Source organism: Periplaneta americana, chromosome 2 (assembly GCF_040183065.1).
Source record: "Periplaneta americana isolate PAMFEO1 chromosome 2, P.americana_PAMFEO1_priV1, whole genome shotgun sequence".
Classification (NCBI taxonomy): domain Eukaryota; kingdom Metazoa; phylum Arthropoda; class Insecta; order Blattodea; family Blattidae; genus Periplaneta; species Periplaneta americana.
This window is the reverse complement of record NC_091118.1, coordinates 109,559,241-109,581,200: the sequence shown is the minus strand read 5'-3', so window position 1 is coordinate 109,581,200 and position 21,960 is coordinate 109,559,241. Positions and strand designations below refer to the sequence as shown.

Sequence of the window (21,960 nt, the reverse complement as noted above, 5' to 3'; positions counted from 1 at the left end):
TTCATATGATGGTAGTGAGAGTGACAGCAGGAACGAATTAAATAAGAAACTTACATTTACATGCAAATTAACACGAACATTCAATAATAACAAGAAGTTTTGTAATTTTTTGGATTTATCCACAATGCTATTGTTCTCCGTCATGACCACAGAGGTGTCCAATTTCATTTCAGTTTTTCATTTCATTTATTGTATTTCATAGATCTTACATCAGCATTGTGACTTTGAGATGCGGAACAAGACAAGTGTTATACAAAAATATGTAATACATATCAAGCAAATCAATTCAGTTTACAAGTATAAACAATTCATCAGTTGAGTAGAAGGTATGTGTATGCAGAAATTTTGTCAGTTCTGTTCGGAATCTTTTCTCTTTGCCTTTCAAAGCTTTAAACAAATTAAGCAGTGCATTGAAGACAATAAATAATACATGATGTTACGCGCCAGAAGTGACAGCCTATCGTGGTAGATGATATGATGACTTAAGAGAAATGATGGTGGAGGGTTAATAGGGATTAGGAAGGAGACAGGTTGTAGCCTCTTGAATTATTATCAGTAATAGTCCAAGATTCGCCTAAAGGGACTTGGAAAACCTAACCCAAGATAGGCAGCCCATGTAATCGAACTCAGTCTTCATCGTGCTTGGTATGGTTTCTATTTCAACTTCAGAAAATTATATTTCTGTTGTTCAGTCCAGATTGGCTAAATATTATTGTTGGGTTAAACCTACCTTCTACAGATGCAAAGGGTTTGCATCCAGTATTTACATTTAGGAATGTTCCAGTCCCCAAGGTAACTTTAACGTCACCTTCTTCAAAACAGCAAGAACCAAACAGTGATGCAGCTTGATCAGCAACCTGTGTATAAATTGAACAATTTGTTATAATATGAAATAAACATTCAGTATAAAATGCACATGGATGATTCTTTCCATTCAAGTCCAAACAGTGTCCCAAGCCTCTCAACTCACTGGTTTTTGTTGTTTTTAATGATATTTTTTAATTAAGTAGGTATGAAACGAGTTTAGTTTATTTATACAGGAAAGACTCACTGACTTATAATGAATGGGGGAGAAGATGCGTGTCACAACGAAACAAACTTACAATACTGCCAATAGGTAACAGATTCAGATACTTGAAACAGCTGAGTTCGTTATTCATGTGAGCATATAGCGAATAGGCCTATAAAGAAAACTATTTGTTTTCAACACATTGCTTCTGGACAGTTATACCGTAAGATATTGCATCAAACATTTTTATCATCATGCTCTCTCAATTAATAACACTCAATAAAAGAATTGTATTCCAATGGATACCATCCCATTTTGGAATCCTGGGAAACGAGAATGCGGATGCTTTAGCAAAGAAGGGCAGCACTGCTACTTACAGACCTTTTACTAAATCTACATAAGTTACCTAGACTTCAACAAACAAAATTTGATAACACAATCTCAAGGGAAAAATTGGAACTCTCTGCATCATAACCCATAGTTAATTCTCGATTTACCACGCAAATCGTCTGTAGCTGCATTTAGATTAGCAACAGGCCATGACTGTTTGGCCAAGCCTACATAGAATTGAAATATATCAATCCCCTAATTGCCCATTGTGCAATTCAAATCAAGAAATGGATTTGGAACACCTCAAAATCTGTGCTTCAGTGGCTGACCATGACAATATCTTTGAAAAATATTGGAGTGCAAGAGGTCAAATGACTTTATTGTCAAATGTTTGGCATTAGAAAACGACAACAACATTTTTATCATCATTCTGATCATAGGAAGAGTAATTATTATACTTTCATATAGTACCAAATTACTATAATTTAGGTGTAGATTGAGACCGTAAAGTCTAACTCTAAATTCTCAATTCACTGCAAACCCACCATTCTCCAATATTCCCTCTTTTCCTCCTTCCTTTTCGTCTCTGAATATGATCTATATATCTTAGTGTTGTGTATCTGATATCTTCTTCTGCCTCGAACTTTTTTTTCCGTTCGCCATTCCTTCCAGTGCATCCTTCAGTAGGCAGTTTTTCTCCTTTGCCAGTGACCCAGCCAATTTCTTTGTCTCTTCCTGATCAATTTCAGCATTATTCTTCCTTCCTTCACTCTTTCCAGCACAGCTTCATTTCTTATATTGTTTGTCCAATTCACATGCTCCATTTTTCTCCCTACCCACATTTCAAAGACTTCTGGTCGTTTCTCTTCACTTCATCGTAATGTCCATGTTCCTGCCCCCATACAATGTCACAGTCCACACAAAGCACTTTACTAGTGTCTAATTCTTTTACTAAAGGTCCGCAGAAAATACTCCTTTTCCAATTAAAAGCTTCCTTTCCCATTGCTATCCTCCTTTCTACTTCCTGGCAGCAGCTCACTCACTACTTACAGCACATCCCAAGTATTTGAAGCTATCCACTTGATCCACTACCTCATTTCAATTCGCATGTTTAACTTCTTTATTTTCCTTCTGATAATCTTTGTCTCCGTCTTATTTCCATTTATCTTCATCCCATAGTGCTCACAGCTGTCATTTAGCTCCACTAGCATATCCCTTACTGCAGTTTATAATTTACCGAAATCTACAATCTACCCAAAAGAAAATGGCATAGACAGTACCGGTAACAAAATAAATGGAATATTTGTTGGGAGTAACTTAATTATATGTTTTGTTTAACTGATTTGCTTTACTTCTGATTGAAACTATCGTAACTTCTTTCTGCGTCCAAATCTGAATTTTATTTTCAACTGCTTGATATTGTGTATTTTTAATGTACGATATGTTTTCTTCTTCTATACGTAGTTTGTTCATTAAGATAATGCTTGACTTATAATCTAATATTACGTCTGTTAGTACGTTTAGCTCAAGGGAGCAAGGCTGTGCTATTTTTAAGAACTGGAAATGATTATGTTTAGATATAACATGGTGGGATATATGACGTATAAATATAGGGATAGAACAATCTCACATGCACTTAGGCCACATATACGAGTTTATGATGCCACTTCCATACTTGAATTTTGACATGGGTGATAAATGACCGGTAATTTTTGCCTAGAGCCCTATCATTCAGTGAGAGGATTCTACAACTTGGACCTCCCAGTTTTACTCCCTTTCCGAAGAAAACTATATTAAGAATTTTTATTATCTTTAAAAAACCCACTATCCTGAGCTAGATTTGGACCTGGTACCTCAGATCCAATTTTGTTATATCTGTTAGTTTAATCAATGGGGTCAAGAGTCTGGTATTCAGAAATTACATGGTAAACTGTTTTTTGTTTCTAATACGAATGCTGGATAAAAGTCATCAATATTTTCATACAGTTTTTCTCTCTAATGTTTTGTCAGTGTAACCTGGTCTTGAGTGACTCGTCCATTACTGATTGTCAGCCACAGAATGAACCATTTCACTGTCCACATTTTTATCTTGTAATGAGTGAAGGAATTGCCCAAACAGTGCTTTCACAAACCATATCTCACACTATTCATTGTTTTGTATTATACCAAATTCTTCAAGAAATGTTAATTTCAAAGCTGTGCAAACTTATAGCTGGACCATTATCAGTAGTTTATGTACTGGCTCCTCACGTTTGCTAAAGTAATTTTGAAATTTTTGTTGCTTGCGAGTAACGAGTAGACTTTGTGTCTGTGAGTCTTCGGTTCACTTGAAAATTGCAACTTTTCTTGTTTGCAAGTGACAAAATGTGTTCATGTTTATCAGTCCTCATTCATCTGAGAATCTTGTGCCTAATAAATATGGTCGATTCAAATAGTCCTTTTACATGAAGTTTCCCGAATTCTGCCATTATGTTTATATTTCTTTTTAGTTAATGCATCCTAGTCTAGAATTCCAAAAGTACAAATAGTTCATCTTACAAGGAATTCTGAGCCTACCGGCTGCAGGGCGCACATTCACTTTGTGACAATAGCGTCACTGGCTGCATGCTGTGTGCCATTGCTGCTGCTGGATATCAAATACGAAATATTGCGTAGTATTTATCAGTTACTTCAGATTCTGCAGTGTACACGTATTTTGTGAGAAGGTGACGTATACTATTGAAGAACGAATTTATCTAGTAGAATGTTACGTAAAGAAATACAATTATAGCAAATGCATTCGTAAATTTGTGCGCAAATTTCCCAATTCAACAATTCCTACACAATTTTGCGTTTCGAAGTTAATGAAAAAGTGGGATACAAAAGGTTCAGTTTGTGACAAGCCGAGGGAGCATAAACAACATGTTTTAACTGCAGAAAAACTTGAAGGGCGCTATTCATAGACATTTCACTAGTCCCACTATGAGCGTGCTAAACTAGCCCCGACTTTGCCAGAGGAGGGACGAATTATTCATATGGCTAACATTGGTTTATGAATATGAAAAACGTTAGTTTCGCTGATCATCCACTGGAAGCCCGTGCTAAAAATGTCTATGAATATGCCCGAAGATATTAAAGTGCTATTAGAATTAAGTCCAAAGAAATCCCTTCGTCGCCTAGCTTAAGAAACAAACATATCCTGCGGGTCAGCTCACAAAGAAACCAAGCTAATTAAATTTCAACCATATAAAATAAGGTTTGTGCAAGAAATCAATCAAACTGATTTTGTCCCTAGAATACGGTTCTGCAATTGGTTTCCTGAAAATGTTTACAATGGACACCTTGATAGTTGATCCACAGCTAATGTTTATGATTTATGAAGCATGGTTTTATCTCAATGGTCATGTCAGTTCTCGATATGTGCGATATTGAAATGATGAAACTCCGCATATGGTATAGTAAGTCCCATTGCACACTCATAAAGTACCGGTAGGAGTTAGTGCAAGACGAATAATTGGGCCAATATTTTGATGGTGTTCGGGTAAAGGGGGTTAAGTAATCTTTTGTGCAAATGGAGTTTTGTTCCCCAGGGGAATACACAAATTAAATTCTACAAGTAGGTGTGCAAGAAACAAAAGAAGACTAGCATTTGATGCAGTTTATTTGTGTAAAACATTATTTGAGAAAGAGGACTAATGTTTAATTTACATTTAATTCAAAACTCGTTTTTATTTTAGATACATATTATTATTATTATTATTATTATTATTATTATTATTATTATTATTATTATCGTCGTTATTATTATTAGGTTTTATCAATATACTACCAGGCTTCTGATGGGAATGGCATGTCCAATAATGTCAGGTGTGAGACATCCGAAGTCAGCTGCTGTGTCCCACACTTCGGGAAGCATGTCGGACGGTATCTGGAAGAGCCTGAGCGCCCAATTGGCCCATTTCATTGTGAAGGGGTCAAAGAAGCCAGTGGCACTTGCATTAGACACGTCTGTTACATGCAGACGTCCTCCTGTCAGCTTGTACAGTATCCACGTGTCTACAGTGCCAAACATGGCCTCATGGTTTGCTGCTGCATCTATCAGGGTCTTCACATTCTGCAGTGCCCACACGAGTCTCAGTGTTACCTACATGTAGAAGAAAGTGCAAGTAAAATTCTACAGAGCGATCCATGTAAACAAACAAACAAAAATTGTATAGGCAATCTACATCCAAGTTCACAGTTAGTTTGCATCTGACACTTTTTTTATTATTTTTATGTCTTAATTTTTAGTCTAGAGATAATTAACACCATGGATATCGAGGAAGTATTCTGCTCTTATTCGTACTGAGATGAAAATGTGCTGGTGCTTCTGTTCCTAATCACATAGGTACTTGACTGTTTCGTAATATTAGGTCTACAGAATCACGTGGCCAGACTTGACTCGAGGTAATTATAGTGGAAACGGTCGTAGTTATTTGTGAAGGTCAGTGTATGTATGCAGATAGTAGTGCACACTAGAGTTTCAATTATAGTCCTCAATTCGGTCCAAAAGAAATTGCGGTGGTTATCGACACGACATTAATCAAGCCATTTAAAACCCTGTTATAGCGACAATTCTTTCTTAAAATAAAACTTAGCTTAAGCTTAGTATCTTATTTTAGCTTTTATAACTTTTAACAAAATTATGTATTGTAAGAAATGTCATCCCTTAACACTATCACAGCGTTTTAATTAATAAAAAATTACTGAATCCATTATATTTCTTATAGGACGCAACAGAAAGTCAAGGGCTGGACCCGGACTAGGTCCTTGCACTTAGGTTTTCTTTGGCTCCCAGAGCATGACATCACCCCAGCCTATTTTTAAGTATTACAGAAAATAGATGAAATGAGGGAAAGATGGAGAGTGTGTGTGGAATGATAGAGGGAATGGGAGTACCCCGAGAAAAACCCTCTGCAATTACTGTTTTCACCACAAATTCCATCGCAACCTGGCCGAGGACTGAACCTGGACGCCTGGACGGAAAACTAGCACGCTAGCGCTTAAGTCAACAGAAAGCTTAATAAATCCTGTAAAAGAAACGCTGTGTTTGTTTACTGACATTGATATTGAAATTAATAGGCCACTAGTGTAGTCTCGACATAGCGAGTAGGGACTTCGTGATACGATATTGCGTTCGAATATGGGTTTAAATCCCACTTTGTCTGATTAGGCCTACCTGGTTGGGTTTTTATCGAAGTTTTCCTCAACTGTAAGGTGAATGTCAAATAGGTGTAATTCCATGGTAAATCTCTGGATACATCTAACCAAATATGACATCACTATTACCAATTCAACTGACTGTAGCGTACCTGCAGTTAATAAAGAGTCGTTAAATAACCGATTTAAAAATAATTGTTCACAGATATTTATGCCACAGCAGGAGTACAAAACACTATGAACAAATACAGAAACAAAAATCTTATAACCATACAAAACTACTATGCAATAAATATGAACGCAAACAAAGTAGGTCTAGTCATTCTATATACATAATTTGGAAAACAGATGCACGTGATGAAATGTTACATATTCACAGGAGTAAAAGGAAGATGATCGCAAGATGAAGAGGATTTGCATTCTCTAGCTTATTCACTTAATAATCCGTGGCACAGAAGGGCCAAGGCCTATCAGCTGACTGCTGGTCTCACATCCACATGTCTCAGCAGAGGTGAACGATCATCCAACCAGAATGGGCTGGGTGAGCACTGATCCCATACACTGGCCAAAATTTCATTAGAAAATGAGTTCCCCATTAGTACTCGAACCAGCGCTTTTTCCTTAACGTGAGTCCAGACATGATGCCTTAGACCACAATGCTATGGTGTGGGACTGTTGTTTACTTACCCATGTTAAGAAAAGGAAATGTTTCATTTTCACTATGATATCATTACAAGTTTTCATTATCGGTACCGTAATTGTTCCATGCATTGCTAATTTTTTCATTGATGTTTGTTCTAACAGTTCTATGCTGAGTTTTGTAATGAGTTATGTCACAATTCGTTGTCTCAAAATCACTACAGACGGACCGCGAACAAATGCACTGACACTGTAAATGTGCTAGAATCACCATCATGTGATGTTCCCCAGCCACTATAGACCACGGACAAACTTCATTGATACTGTGCATGTTCTAGAATGAGTAAGATGTCATGTTCCCCTGCCACTAGTATCATTTCCATGTGTTCACAAGGAATCCCCATACAATTGAGTGTTTGTAGGAACAATGTAGAAAAAAGTAGTGAATATTCAGTAGAAAGTGGAAGAAATATTGTGGTCATGTTAAAGAGATAGAGAAACAATATTTTGAACAAGAGTGTAGTGTGAACACACAAGTGAATAATGTACCTAATAATATTCCTTTCTTCAGGCCCCAGTGCAAGTGGCAACAATAATGACAGCTGGACTGATACGGATAGTGACGCTGAGGTACATTAATGTGTTTTGTTCGTAATCCACCTTTAATAATATTTAATTAACCATTTTAACTTCTAAAGAAGTAATACTTCAAAATCGCTACCGGTACTGTTTTCTAACTTGTAGAACCTTCTTCACAGCCATTCTGCGCAAAAATAACCACCACTCTAACTGCAAATAGCAAATGAACTTCACTGATAGTTGTGATTAACTGTTAAATAATTAAATTGTGAGCACTGGTACTGTAAACTCCAAAATTTCAGGCCTGGACTTGATTCACAACATTAGGAAACATTCAAGCATGTGACAAATGCTTGAGAATATTCGAATGTTTGTCATCCACGAGAAATGTACCGGTACATTACCCAGCCAAAACTAAAATTAGAATTTCGATAATACTCGTAATAATAAAAGTTAATTGTATTACATAGCAAGCAGCAATTAGTAGAAACGATAATAGTCTAAGATTAAGATAATGTAGGCTACATTATAGTTTTATTTTAAGCAAAAATGGCTTTTAAAAAATGTTATGTGTGAAGATAATAGTTATCTACAAATGTTGCTTCTTTAGAAGTTACATGAATAATAAGGATTGTTACTGTCACTCATTAATTTAATCAATGCTGTTTGTGACATTTCCTGAAATACATAATTTTGTTGAATGTTAAAACGTCGTACAGTATTGTAAATAAGTAGAATTTTCACTTTAATATGAATTTAAATAGTTCGATCGTTTTGTTTTGATGAACACATAAGTACGCTATGTAAAAAAAAACATACCAGTATTATTTATGTACCGTACCTATATGTGATATATTTTAATTAAAGTAAAAACTGTTAACGTTTGTAATATGGATATGAATATAATGAAAGCAATGTTTTGAAATAAAAATGACACTGTATTTTTAAGAAAATCAAATAGAATATTTTGGAAAGAAATCTGAATCTCCTCGTACTACATCATTAAAATTATTGACGTCCAGTATAAACAGTAATGTTACCTGAGAATTCATTAGCTTCAAGACACTTCCAGCAAGGAATCTTTTGCTCCTGGAGACAGTATAAAGGCACAGAGCTCCCACTCGAAGTCCCTGGAGTAATACAAACAAGTTCTAAATGCTTCAGCTGATTGAATGATGACCAAGATTCAACATTTTGGATTATATGAGAGCTACGATGGACATAATAGCAAGACTGCTCTGAGTATTTCAGTTTTTCTTACTATTGTCATTATGTTCCAATAACGATCTGGAATAGCATCTGTATTTTGAAAAGATCGTTAATTAAAGAATTAGATTCAATTGCCCTACATTTGTGTACATAATTATAAAAATGTTATTGGTAGGCTACATATTTTTTCAAATGGGTTCTGCATTGAAATTAGACTGAATACGGTACCTTAGTGTAACGTAATAAAATTGAATGTTTACTTTATGCGAATCTGATAACTTAGATATTAGACTAAAATACATTACTTATTACCATCCATTATTTATTAAAATAAAAAAGTTAAATCTGTGGTGCGGCCTGCCAGCCAACTGCTGCTTCACGTCCACATATCTCAGTAGAGGTGAATAATCATCCAATAAGTACGAGGGTTATGTGTTGTTTAGAACAATTATCTCTCCCCAGCAGTTATATGGAACTGGAGTACGCTAGTAGCCGCAGATCCTCTGCCATGCCTCGCGCATAAGGTCATGCTCGCATCGTATTCATATACCCAATTAAACGAGATCACATTTATTTCAATCATGTTATTAGTCACGAAGTTATAGTATCGGAATGCATCACCCTGCAGACATTACATCGCTTTTTCATTCCCAATATGTCAGTCTGATTTCAAAAACGTATTCACGTGAAAAAAGAAGTAGAGAGAAAGGAATCCTAATCATTGCAACTGTTACAAAATAACTGAACTCACTCATCTCTCAAGCAAGTGAGAATACAAGAGGAGAAATAGTCGGACAGTCAAGTGAATTTAGACGTTTATAATAGTCTCGCAAGAGTTCTTTCATCTTTATTCCTCTCCGTTTTACTTACGAACGATGGTAGATCCAATTTAAACGTAGTATTTTCCGTATTCCGTCAATAATGGAGAAGTCCAATCCAAACTTCTTCTAAATAAGTTACATTCCCATCGCCCACTTTAAAGTAACTTTTAGTAAATTTAACTACATATTATCCTTTGTTCTAACTAAATGTTAAAAATATCTCGCACCCATATTTTATTATCCAAGTAAACTACCGGTACTTTTCTCTTTTCTAAAATGTAACAAATTTATCGATGAACAGAACTAAAAGTGAAAACATTAGTTTTTCCTATTTTATGGAGCACTTATAACGTAATTTACCTACTGTGAATTTTGAAAATTAAAGCATACAGGTATACAAATAAAGCAAAGAAATGGTGTTACGATTCTTATCTTAAAATGTCAAACTGATCTCACTGCTGTAAGGAATTGATTATGACATTAGAAAGAATAATCAGAAACTTTAAAGGAAAGAGCATCATGTTTTATTTTCTGATATTACATTTTATTGTATCTTCTATTTTTTTTTTTTTTTTGCGTGGAAAATAGTAACATAGAAATATTAGTGTTAAATATAAAATGCACGTGTAATTATGCTTGCTTATATTTTTTATGCTTCGTAATTACCATGGTTATCTGTGAGAAATAAATAACTTGCCTCTCGTAATTGGCTCCAAAACTTTTACTGATAGACCTCAAGGAATGAAATAAGATGGCATATAATCATAATTTGAGCAATGTATGTAAATATTTATTTACTACACAAGGAGAGAAGTTTCTCAGATCAAACTGAAATATAATTTGAGTGAAAGAGAGATAAACAGCATAGTCAAACTATAGAGACTATACATAATCTGTGAAACAGTGGCACAGCAGTAAGTGAGAAATGGTGGAATGAGAATAGCAGAGAGAATCAAAGTTTGCAAATAGTGTACTATACTTTACAACTACGCAGTGGCGGCTCGTGAACTTGTGGATTGGGAGAGCTGCAGTAGATTTTGGTACATGCAAATTTCACTTCTTGACACCATTACTAATAAGTATAGGACAAAAATAAATGCACTACATATCGAAAAACCAAAACTTTCTGACTTAGTTGGGAGATGTCTGTGGCATCGATTTCAGTCTGAATTTCAGATCGGCAGACACTCAACTTGCAATCTACCAGTTCATTCTGAATTGTCTTAGAATTACCTTTAAACAGTGGCATGTTCCAAATGATTTTTAAGAAGCTCGTTTAGATTACTCACGGACTGTAGCAACCCACGAAATACACCAGAGTCCTTCGAATCGTTTTTTCATCATGTCGCCTAAGGGGAAGTTCATATTGGCCATAAAATTTGATACAATCAATATTTTTAAAAATAATTTCACGATTTTTTCTCACTTCTTGATTATGTTTGAGAATGTTTGTTCTGTTCGTTTCACTTAATTGCGCAACAATATTAGTTTTGCCTAACATAGCCAATGAAACAACATTTTTCAGGTGAGATTGCGAAGATTCGTGCTTTTTAATTTTTAGGGGCAAATGTCCTAAATCTGTCACACCACTCTTAGTCTATGCAGTATCACCACCGAAGAGGAGGCAACCACAAATACTCTGCGTAAATTTTATTGTTATACTTCCTTACAAATATGCACTATTTCGGCTGGTTGAAGCTTGAGTAAGATTTAAGTCGGGTAACGAACGACCCTTTAATTTCACCTCATTAATCAATTTTCCCCGGAAGGGAAAGTTGAGAAAAATAAAATTAATACTCTGTAATTCACACACACTCATGCTTGCACATTTGCACTGGTTAAGTTACGGTACTAAAATGTCACACCAAAGCAACACTCAGATATACTGATGGTCAACAATTTTCTGAAACTGGAAAAGAAGTCTCTTTCGTATTTTACGTGCTATACCAAAAGGATTCTACTCGTGCAATCATTTTGAGTTAAGGCAAATATTAGGTTCTGCTGGAGACTGGATATACCCGTATACGTAATAATAAGGCAAAAGAGAATATTAATTTCGTTATATTAACTCGATAAGATTCTACAACAATAAGTATGTGAAGAGAAAATAAAAATGTTGTCATTAAGTTTCAAGGGAATAGAGAATCCATTTGACGTAGCATTACAATAGCGGTGTGGGAGGGGAGGAAAGATCTTTCCTTGTCGCCTGGCTCTGCAAGCCACTGCAGCGAAATATGGGTTTTAAACAGCGGCAGTTTCCCTCTGCTTCCCTTCACCTCTCTACCCCCTGACCTAGCAAGACACACTCTCTATGATCTGTCCCACCCTGCAGATCCCAGGACGACTTTGAATGCAGTGTCAATTCCAGTACAGTCGACGCGCAAAAAGATAATGCATAAGATAATAGTACACATTCCCGGCCAGATGAAATATAAAGCAATTTACCAATAAAAACTGTAACAATTCTTCTACAAATTAAAATAAATGTTTTTTTTTTTTTTTTCCTGTCAAAGCAGGGAGTGCTGCATTTCCGCAGCTCTTATGGACGAGCCGCCCCTGCAACTACGGTATTAATATTTTTTTGTTGTTGTCGTCTTCCTCCTCCTCCTCCTCATCATCATCATCATCATCATCATCATCATCATGTTTTATTTATTATTGATTTGTGTGGTTACTTGTTATATTCTTATTAGAAATATTTCAATTGCAGAAGTTAATCGTACTAAGAATCTGTGAAATAGATCGCAAGAACTAAAAAATAATTCGAAATTACGGACTATTCAAAATTATTGAAACCAGCACACTATTAAGAGAACGTGTTTTATTTTTGTCGTTTTAGTAATATTGAAAGAAAAGTTCCTTACACTTATAAAATGACATTCACAAGTTCAAGCGTAGGACATTAACTATACATTTCCTGATTTTCACTAACCTACTTCGATTTAACGCACCTTCATTGTAACAGAGTCGTTCCATTGTCGCACCAGGCTATCTGCTCGCACGTCTTTCCAAGTTATGAAGTTGTGAAATGGCTTGCCAGTTTCTTTGTGCCACGTGACAAAAGATGAGCGCTGCGCAGATATTCCTATGCAGGCAATATGCCGAGGACTCACGCCAGCAGCTGCAATACAAGATGGTGAAATATTGTTAAACACAATAATTAAAACAATCGTTTTTTACATTTCATCTTACTAAAATTATGCTTTCCAATTGAAGGGGTGAGAATAATACTGCGTTGAACACGCAGTTCAAAGTGTGTCATGGCTCGCTGTATGCCGTCATGTGACTAGCCGATGAGCCTAGAGAATTCAATCTTCCTACACTTCCGCAGAGGGGTATTACCTATGTGCCAGAGAAGTTGCCTAGCAAGTACGGCGTTCATTCTGAAGAGTATGTACCGATACGTATGGTAATGGCGGTAGTGGCAGGAATGTGAACTGTTTGGAAACACGTACTGAGGTGAGTTTTTTCTTACTGTCGGGATATGGGGAGAGGGTTAAGACGATTACTTCCGTATTTGTTGACATTAACTTCGACGGTCAACATGGACACGGAGCATTTGATTTGTGTTGTGGAATGTTGCAGTACGCAACCGAGAACAAATACCCTGCGTACGACTTGAAAGAGGTTATGGTAGCACACAGACAGTACAGACCGCCATCTGTTGCTACGACGTTCGAGTTGTACCGTACACGTTCTCAAGTTCAGATTGAACGCCTCGAATAATAGGCAACTTTTCTGACATAAAAGCTGAAACTCGCTTCAAATCGCTGACTCACAACAGTGACGTCATGACACACTTTGAAATGAACATCCAAACAGATAAAATTTTACAAGAGAGCATAATATTGAAGATTTCGAGTCCAATGCTATTAGGTGCGGTATCATAATTTCTTCAGCGTATACTTACGTCATTTGTTCAGTAATTTTTATAATATTTTACTGGTAGCTTCCTCATATACAGAGTGTTAAGAAAGAAGTATCCAGTATTTTAGGAGGTGCATCAAAACAAGAAAAAAATGTCTAATAAACATGGGTCCTACAACACATACTTTCTGAGCTCTGAACACTTGTTCATAGGAGGTGCTCAATGTGACGTCCATCATGGCAATGCATTCCTTTGCCCTTCGGCGTAAGAAATCACGCACTCTTTGAAATTGACTTGGTTGTTCTTGATAACCAAAAGTCTAGGGGATTTAGATTTGAGGAACGAGCAGGCCAAGGTGTGGGACCTCCCCAATCAATCCAGCGGTCCTGAAATATCAGCGTCAGGTGTTCACGCTCATTGCGGAAAAAATGTGCTGGTGTGCCATCATGCATGAACCACATATGTAGTCTTTGCTGACATGGCAAATACTCCAGCAAGGTAGGCAATACATTAATTAGAAAGTCCTGATAACGAGCCCCAGTTAATCTCTGTGGCAGCTCGTATGGCTCTTAATCCATCGCCAAGAACGCCTGCCCATACGTTGTTTGAGAATCGGTGCTGATGCCTTGTTTCTTCAAGTGCATGGGAATTTTCATCAGCCCACACATGCTGATTACGAAAATTCACAACACCATCTCTGCTGAACCCCGCTCATATCCGCAACGAAACTTTTCTTTTCAGTATTCCTTGCAACATATCAATATTCCATGCCAGGGATGTCAACTACGGTATGATTATCTAGTAGCCTGCTGTATTGTAGGGCAGAAAAATATATTGCCATAATGGACGTGACACTGAGGACTTCGTATGAACAAGTGTTCAGATCTCTGAAAATATGTGTTGTAGGACCCATGTTTATTAGACTTTTTTTCTTGTTTTGATGCATACTATCACCTCCTAAAATATAGGATACCGGTACTTTTTTAACACTCTGTAGATGTAAGAAATCAATTCGCATAAAAAAACATTTTTGCTAAAAGTGCGACTTTGGAATATCTAAACCATACCTGCACAAACAGCGCTCAATGAACGCGCGCGCTCCTTCGGAGCGGGAGAGCCGTGTTTACCGCTCGCCGAAACGGAGAGGAAGATACGTCAGAATGGCATAGACTTACTATAGATAGAGGAGAGGGTAACGACCACTCAGCTATCTTGTGGAGTGCAGTGTGTATTCTCAGTAACTGTTTCACGTTGCTTACCTACTGCTACAGTACAGTATGGAGGAATCTAAAAGACGGAAAAGTGATCATCAGGCAAATTCTTTCAATGTTGCATGGGAAAATGCTTATTTTTTCATAGCTGCTGGAGTAAATACTCAGTGCCTTATCTGCCACAACATTTTGAAAGGTAGAAAGAAATATAACATAATGCGTCATTACAAGTCCAGACATAAAGATTTTTTTATTGGTTATTTAACGACGCTGTATCAACTACTAGGTTATTTAGCGTCGATGAGATTGGTGATAGCGAGATGATAATTGGCGAGATGAGGCCGAGGATTCGCCATAGATTACCTTGCATTCGCATTACGGTTGGGGAAAACCTCGGAAAAAACCCAACCAGGTAATCAGCCCAAGTGGGGATCGAACCCGCGCCCGAACGCAACTTCAGACCGGCAGGCAAGCGCCTTAACCGACTGAGCCACGCCGGTGGCTCAGACATAAAGATACTTACGGTTGTTTTGTTGCTGAAGATCGCAGTGAAAAGGTTCAGGACTTGAAAGCTGCATTATTACCCGAGGTAGGTACATTCGGTATTTATTTTTTATGAATTTGAAATACATTGTCTTATCAGAGGTACTTTCTTAATTACTTCTATGCCCGAGGTTGCGGGTTCGATTCCGGGTACAGGTTGATTGCATTTAAGTGTGCTTAAATGCGACAGGCTCATGTCAGTAGATTTACTGGCATGTAAAAGAACTCCCGCGGGACAAAATTCCGGCACACGGGCGACGCTGATATAACCTCGGAAGTTGCGAGCGTCGTTAAATAGGCCTAAAACATAACATTTAACGATTTACAGCTCGAACTTATTGATCTTCATTGTGACCTAAGGGCTAAAGACCATTTGAATAATACGAGTACTACTAGCCTCGTTGAGTTTTACAAGACTAAACATTAGCAATAATATCCACGACTACACAGGCTGGCTGTGAAAATGATTGCTATGTTTGGCTCAACATTTATATTTGTGAGCAACTGTTTTCTACAATCAACTTTAATGAAGGCAGGCATCGAACATCTGTAACTGATGTTTCATTATGATCAGTAGGCTACTGTTCCTTTCAGCTGCCAACAGCATAAAACCTCGTTTTCATATACTGATAAATAAAAGTATAACAAAATGATATTGTACATTTAAGTAGCTATAGAATTTCTATTATTTCTGTAAAATAAATATTTCTTTATTAATTAATAATAGTCCAAGATAGTTTTGCAAAGACTGAACGGGAATTCATTTCATGAACACTCGTAACAGTACTTCCTTTTGTGTATATTTTGTACGAGATCACCCCTTCTTCCAGTCCACCCTTATAAAGAGCGCAGCTAATATCTGCATTGCGCTCATGAGCTGTGAGCCGGCTCGGAGAGCGCAAACCTTGTGCAGACCTGATCTAAACTGTCACTGCAGCTGTTACAAGATTTCCTGTCCATGTACCTACAGTACGTCTTTGTTTAAAATAGAATACATATTGGTATATATTAGAATTTTATTAGTTAACTTACTATAATCTAAACATGTCTAAGCAGAATATTAACATTAAACTATTTGATTTGAGTAATTATGGTGGTTTGAGTTTAAAAAATTTCAGCCATTTAATAAAATCACTTGTTAATGACCTTATTATGCTTGTCGAATTCCCAAGATGTTAGGTAATATATTTCTTTACCTTCAGATATTGAATTTGAAAATTTTCAATGCGTTGATGTTAAAGTTATCTTGTTCTCATTACAATAAGTAACCCTTAAACTTATTACACTGTATGTAAGTTGACACATGAGTAGTATTATTTTACTCAATACTGAATATTATAATTTTGAGAAGTTTAGTATTAAAATCGCCGCATATTAAGGGGACACTTCTGTGAGTTTTAAAACTTTTACAATTTTCATCCAAAATTTATTAATTTTAAACTACATAAATATACCTACAATACTATCATCCGTACGAAATTTTGTGCCATTAGGGTTAATAGTTTCGAAATTATATTTTTTAAATGTATTTTATATTGACGTCATTAAAAAGGTCCTTGCGTCACAATTTTCACAATTTTTAATTCATATTAGCTCAAAAGCTTGAAAATAGTCATGGGAACATAAATTAATTAGCTTTTTGAGCTCGGTCGGAATAGAGAGCCACAATAAATTTTTAAATCGATTTTCTTAATTTTTCATCATTATTTCACCATAGTGTCCCCTTAAAGCTTAAGGATCTTCAGTTACATTTGAACACGTTTAGATGTATAGTCTGTGTGTTTTAGGCTTTTAAAGTAGGCCTATATGTGATCGGAAATAGACTTTTGAGTATTTCACCGTATCCTGGAACTTAATATTTCCAACGTTTTGGAACTACTGCGATGGGACCTGTAAATAGTTCCGAAACGTTCAAAATGTCAGGTTTCAGGACATCATGGGAAAACTCAAAAGTTTAGGTGATATAAGTTTAGTGTCTTCTTTTAATAATAGCAAAATTTTATTTTATAAATTATACATTAAGTTATAGTTGTGCTTAAACTAAACATAAATCATTAAAATATAAAACATGTATTTTGGAAGCTATCTGGTGATGGTCCCGACATCAATAGAACAGGTTTACAGTCTTAAATCAGTATGTCTTTTCTTTTTTAATCTTCTCGTTGGTAGATTAGACGAGTAATATAAAGTGTGAAAAGCGTGTAATCAAGATGTATAATCAAAACGAGACAACTTGCATTTGCGTTCTGCTGTAACTGTAATATAGATAGTTGCATTCATCTATGACTGTTGAACTCTATACGGCTTGGGCTCTGCCCTTCCTAGGAAAACTAGCGCGTAGCATCTGGATAGCTAGATGACAGGAAGGAGTGTGGGAGAATGCAAGCGTGGGTCTGCAGCCCATGGAAGTGGCTAGTGCGGACAAACTCACGCTCAGACTTGTGATGGAGTATTGTATTGTATTGTATTTATTAACATTCCATGGTATTCATACATTGCTTTACAGCTAGAATATGGAACAAGTCAAAAAACTTAATACCATTATAAAGTTTTAATTTATAGTCACAGTCTAAATGAAATATATACAGACGAGATTTACAATATAGTCTACTAGTACTACAACACATAGTTTTAGTATCAATTTCATGAAGTATTATTGAATTCATGAATTCACCTACAGAATAGAAGGCGTGAGAAATTAGGTACTTCTTTAATTTGGCCCTAAATAATCTTATGTTTTGAGTTTCATTTTTTATATCGATAGGGAGGCTATTAAAAATTTTTACTGCCATATAACGCACTCCTTTTTGATAGCACGATATACTTGCCGATGGAGTATGAAAGTCATTTTTGACGTGTATTTATGCTATGAACTGTTGAATTAGTTACAAAGTTTTCACGATTACATACGAGGAAGATTAGTAATGAAAAGATATACTGACAAGCCATGGGACATAATGGGTGGGAAGAAGGGAGGTGTGCAGGCAAATTAAACAATCATATAAATATCCAATTTTGTGAATTGCTATGCACATAAGCTAAATCTGATTGCAGAAAAGACAGCATCACAGAATTCACAAGCTCGTATTTTTTTTAGCATTTTTGCGGGTATATCTGCATTTTTTCTAAGTCGTTCTCATGATTAACTATGCTAGATAGTTTTATAAACGAAAAAGGAAGCGAATAGGGAGAGGAGTACATCAAGATGCCCTAACATCTACTTGGAGGATTTAGTGAAGAACTGTTTTCAGAACATAGGAGGAGTGATAATAGAAGAAAGAAGAATAAAGTGCATAAGATTTTCTGATGTTACGGTGTTGTTAGCAGGAGAGGAGATGATACTAAGGGGTATGCTACTGGAGCTAAATGACAGCTGTGAGCAGTATGGGATGAAGATAAATGCAAATAAGACGAAGACCATTGTCATAGGAAGAAAAATAAAGAAGATAAACTTGCGAATTCTAAATGAGGCAGTAGAGCAAGTGGACAGCTTCAAATACTTGGTGTGTACTACGAGTATAAGCAGTAACATGAGCTGCTGCCAGGAAATCAAAATGAGGATAGCAACGGCCAAGGAAGCTTTTAATAGAAAAAGGAGCATCTTGTGCGGACCTGTGGAAAAAGAACTGAGAAAGAGAGTTGTGAAGTGCTTTGTGTGGAGTGTGGCATTGTATGGGGCAGAAACATGGACATTACGACGAAGTGAAGAGAAGCAAATAGAAGCATTTGAAATGTGGATATGAAGCATGTGAAATGGACATACAGAATAAGAAACGAAGTTGTGTTGGAAAGAGTGGGTGAAGAAAGAATAATGCTGAAACTGATCAGGAAGAGAAAAGGGAATAGGTTGGCTGAGAAGAAACTGCCTACTGAAGGATGCACTGGAAGTAATGGTGAATGGGAGAAGAGTTCGGGCAGAAGAAGATATCAAATAATAGACGACATTGAGATATATGGATCATATGCAGAGACTAAGAGTAAGGTAGAAAATAGGAAAGACTGGACAATGCGGGTTTGCAGTGAAAGACCTGCCCTTGGGCAGAACATTGTGAATGAATGAATACCTTAAGGATCATACACAAGATAGAATGTTAATAGCCGATTGGTTAATACTGTTTTGATAGAATTTTGACTGATTCTACATTCAATTGAAATTATGACTAAGTCCTTCCAATCGAGTTCAAGAGCACTTCATCGCTTTCTACGAAACGTCAGCAAGTAGTATTCGGGTTATGTAAGACGAAAATTATAGCTCTGCATGCTACTTTTGGCTTGTGTGTGAATGTTATGCCTAACTTGCAAGTTACAGCTGCAGTAGGAAAATTGTATATAGGAAAAGTAGCGATGTAAGATCGTACCTTTAGAAACTCTTTTTCTTCATGGCTCCCTTATAAAAAAAATACCTAATAGTTGCATTTATTAAGTTCGTAGTTAGACCTAGGCAATTTATTGTTTATATCACAACAGCAGTCGTCATCAGCTTCTTGTCTATGCGGATGACGTGAATATGTTAGGAGAAAATCCACAAATGATTAGGGAAAACGCGGAAATTCTAGTTGAAGCAAGTAAAGCGATAGGGTTGGAAGTAAATCCCGAAAAGACTAAGTATATGATTATGTCTCGTGACCAGAATATTGTACGACATGGAACTATAAAAATTGGAGATTTAAACCTTCGAAGAGGTGGAAAAATTCAAATATCTTGGAGCAACAGTAACAAATATAAATGACACGCGGGAGGAAATTAAACGCAGAATAAATATGGGAAATGCCTGTTATTATTCGGTTGAGAAGCTTTTGTCATCTAATCTTCTGTCAAAAAATTTGAAAGTTAGAATTTATAAAACAGTTATATTACCGGTTGTTCTGTATGGTTGTGAAACTTGGACTCTCACTTTGAGAGAGGAAAAGAGATTAAGGGCGTTTGATAATAAGGTTCTTAGGAAAATATTTGGGGCTAAGAGGGATGAAGTTACAGGAGAATGGAGAAAGTTACACAACGCAGAGCTGCACGCATTGTATACTTCACCTGACATAATTAGGAACATAAAATCCAGACGTTTGAGATGGGCAGGACATGTAGCACGTATGGGCGAATCCAGAAATGCATATAGAGTGTTAGTTGGGAGGCCGGAGGGAAAAAGACCTTTGGGGAGGCCGAGACGTAGATGGGAAGATAATATTAAAATGGATTTGAGGGAGGTGGGATATGATGATAGAGACTGGATTAATCGTGCTCAGGATAGGGACCAATGGTGGGCTTATTTGAGGGCGGCAATGAACCTCCGGGTTCCTTAAAAGCCAGTAAGTAAGTAAGTAAGTAAACAGTCGTCATGGAAATAGTAGTATATGTCAAGTGACAGAACCAAGAAATAGAGTCTGGGAACCACTCAATAATTAAGAAATGTTAATGCATAGCAGTTTCACCATACTTTGAAGAAAGCAGTCAATTATTTTTGAGTAACTGTACATTACATCCATTTTTGTGGACTTCTTATGAACAATTCCTTAGAGTTTGGTTTTACAATGTTCCAACCTTAAAAGTATCTTTCAAGAAGATGCTGTTATTTTTATAAAATGTATTATGAACATATGAATTAGCTAAAAGAATATGAAATAGGAACTAAGTACACTTTAAACTTTGTATACTACCTCATAGTTTTTAATACTGTAGTGTTATCGTATTATGTTACAAAACCCACCTCGTATGGCATCCTGGAGAACAGAGATGACCTTAGTCCAAAGTTCCTCTGGTTCTATTTCGTCTTGTCCAATTTGTGGATATATGTGCTCAATCTGTGGGCAGAAATCGACAAGATGATCTCGTGTCAATGCTATTAAGTGGAAAAATGTTTCATACTTCTTCTTCTTCTTCTTGACCACCACCACCACCACCACCACCACCACCACCACCAGTTTCACATATTGAGCCATTTTACAAGTATGTCTTCGTTTTTATTAATATTTTGAACCAGCATTAGATGTTGACAACTATCGAGGTTTCCTGGGAATGTCGTCATTTTTTTTTTAGTTGATTAACGTCGCTGTATCAACTACTAGGTTATTTATCGTCGATGAGATTGGTGGTAGCGAAATGGTACTTGGCGAGATGAGGCCGAGGATTCGCCATAGATTATTTGGCAGTCACCTTATGGTTGGGGAAAACCTTGGAAAAAACCCAACCAGGTAATAGCCCAAGTGGGGATCGAACCCGCGCCCGAGCGCAACTTCAGACCGGCAGGCAAGCGCCTTAACCGACTGAATCATGCTGGTGGCTGAATGTGGTCAATATGTACAAAATTTTTACATAAGACAAGAGAACACACACACTTAATTCCTATGAAAGGGAAATAAATCTATGCTTTCCTGCCGGTAATCAAACCTGGACCCACTGTATTTAAAGTTAAGTACAGTATGTTATAACTTGAACCAAAGCAGATAATTTATTTATTTGGGACACTTTTATTTGTTTATTTCTTGTGCATGTAATCTTTACTCTCGTGTTACTTCGTGTAGTATTTATTTATTTATTTATTTAGAAATTTCAGTCATATTTTTAAGGGTGCTGTGCTAT

The 21,960-nt window shown here is 36.5% G+C and overlaps 1 protein-coding gene across 3 annotated transcripts in view; it reads right to left on the bottom strand.

The window, feature by feature from the left end:
- Positions 1-21,960, bottom strand: part of LOC138694495 (glycerol kinase 5) — a 112,850-nt gene that overhangs the window by 38,286 nt on the left and 52,604 nt on the right. For 2 of the 3 annotated variants that reach the window (XM_069818268.1, XM_069818270.1), the window contains exons 2-6: positions 21,089-21,182; positions 12,717-12,886; positions 8,776-8,865; positions 5,148-5,462; positions 731-857 (exon numbers count right to left, since the gene is read on the bottom strand). In XM_069818268.1, coding sequence (XP_069674369.1) covers positions 731-857; positions 5,148-5,462; positions 8,776-8,865; positions 12,717-12,886; positions 21,089-21,182 — 796 coding nt within the window. The remainder of the gene's footprint in view (positions 1-730; positions 858-5,147; positions 5,463-8,775; positions 8,866-12,716; positions 12,887-21,088; positions 21,183-21,960) is intronic. The other variant, XM_069818269.1, reaches the window with a different exon arrangement.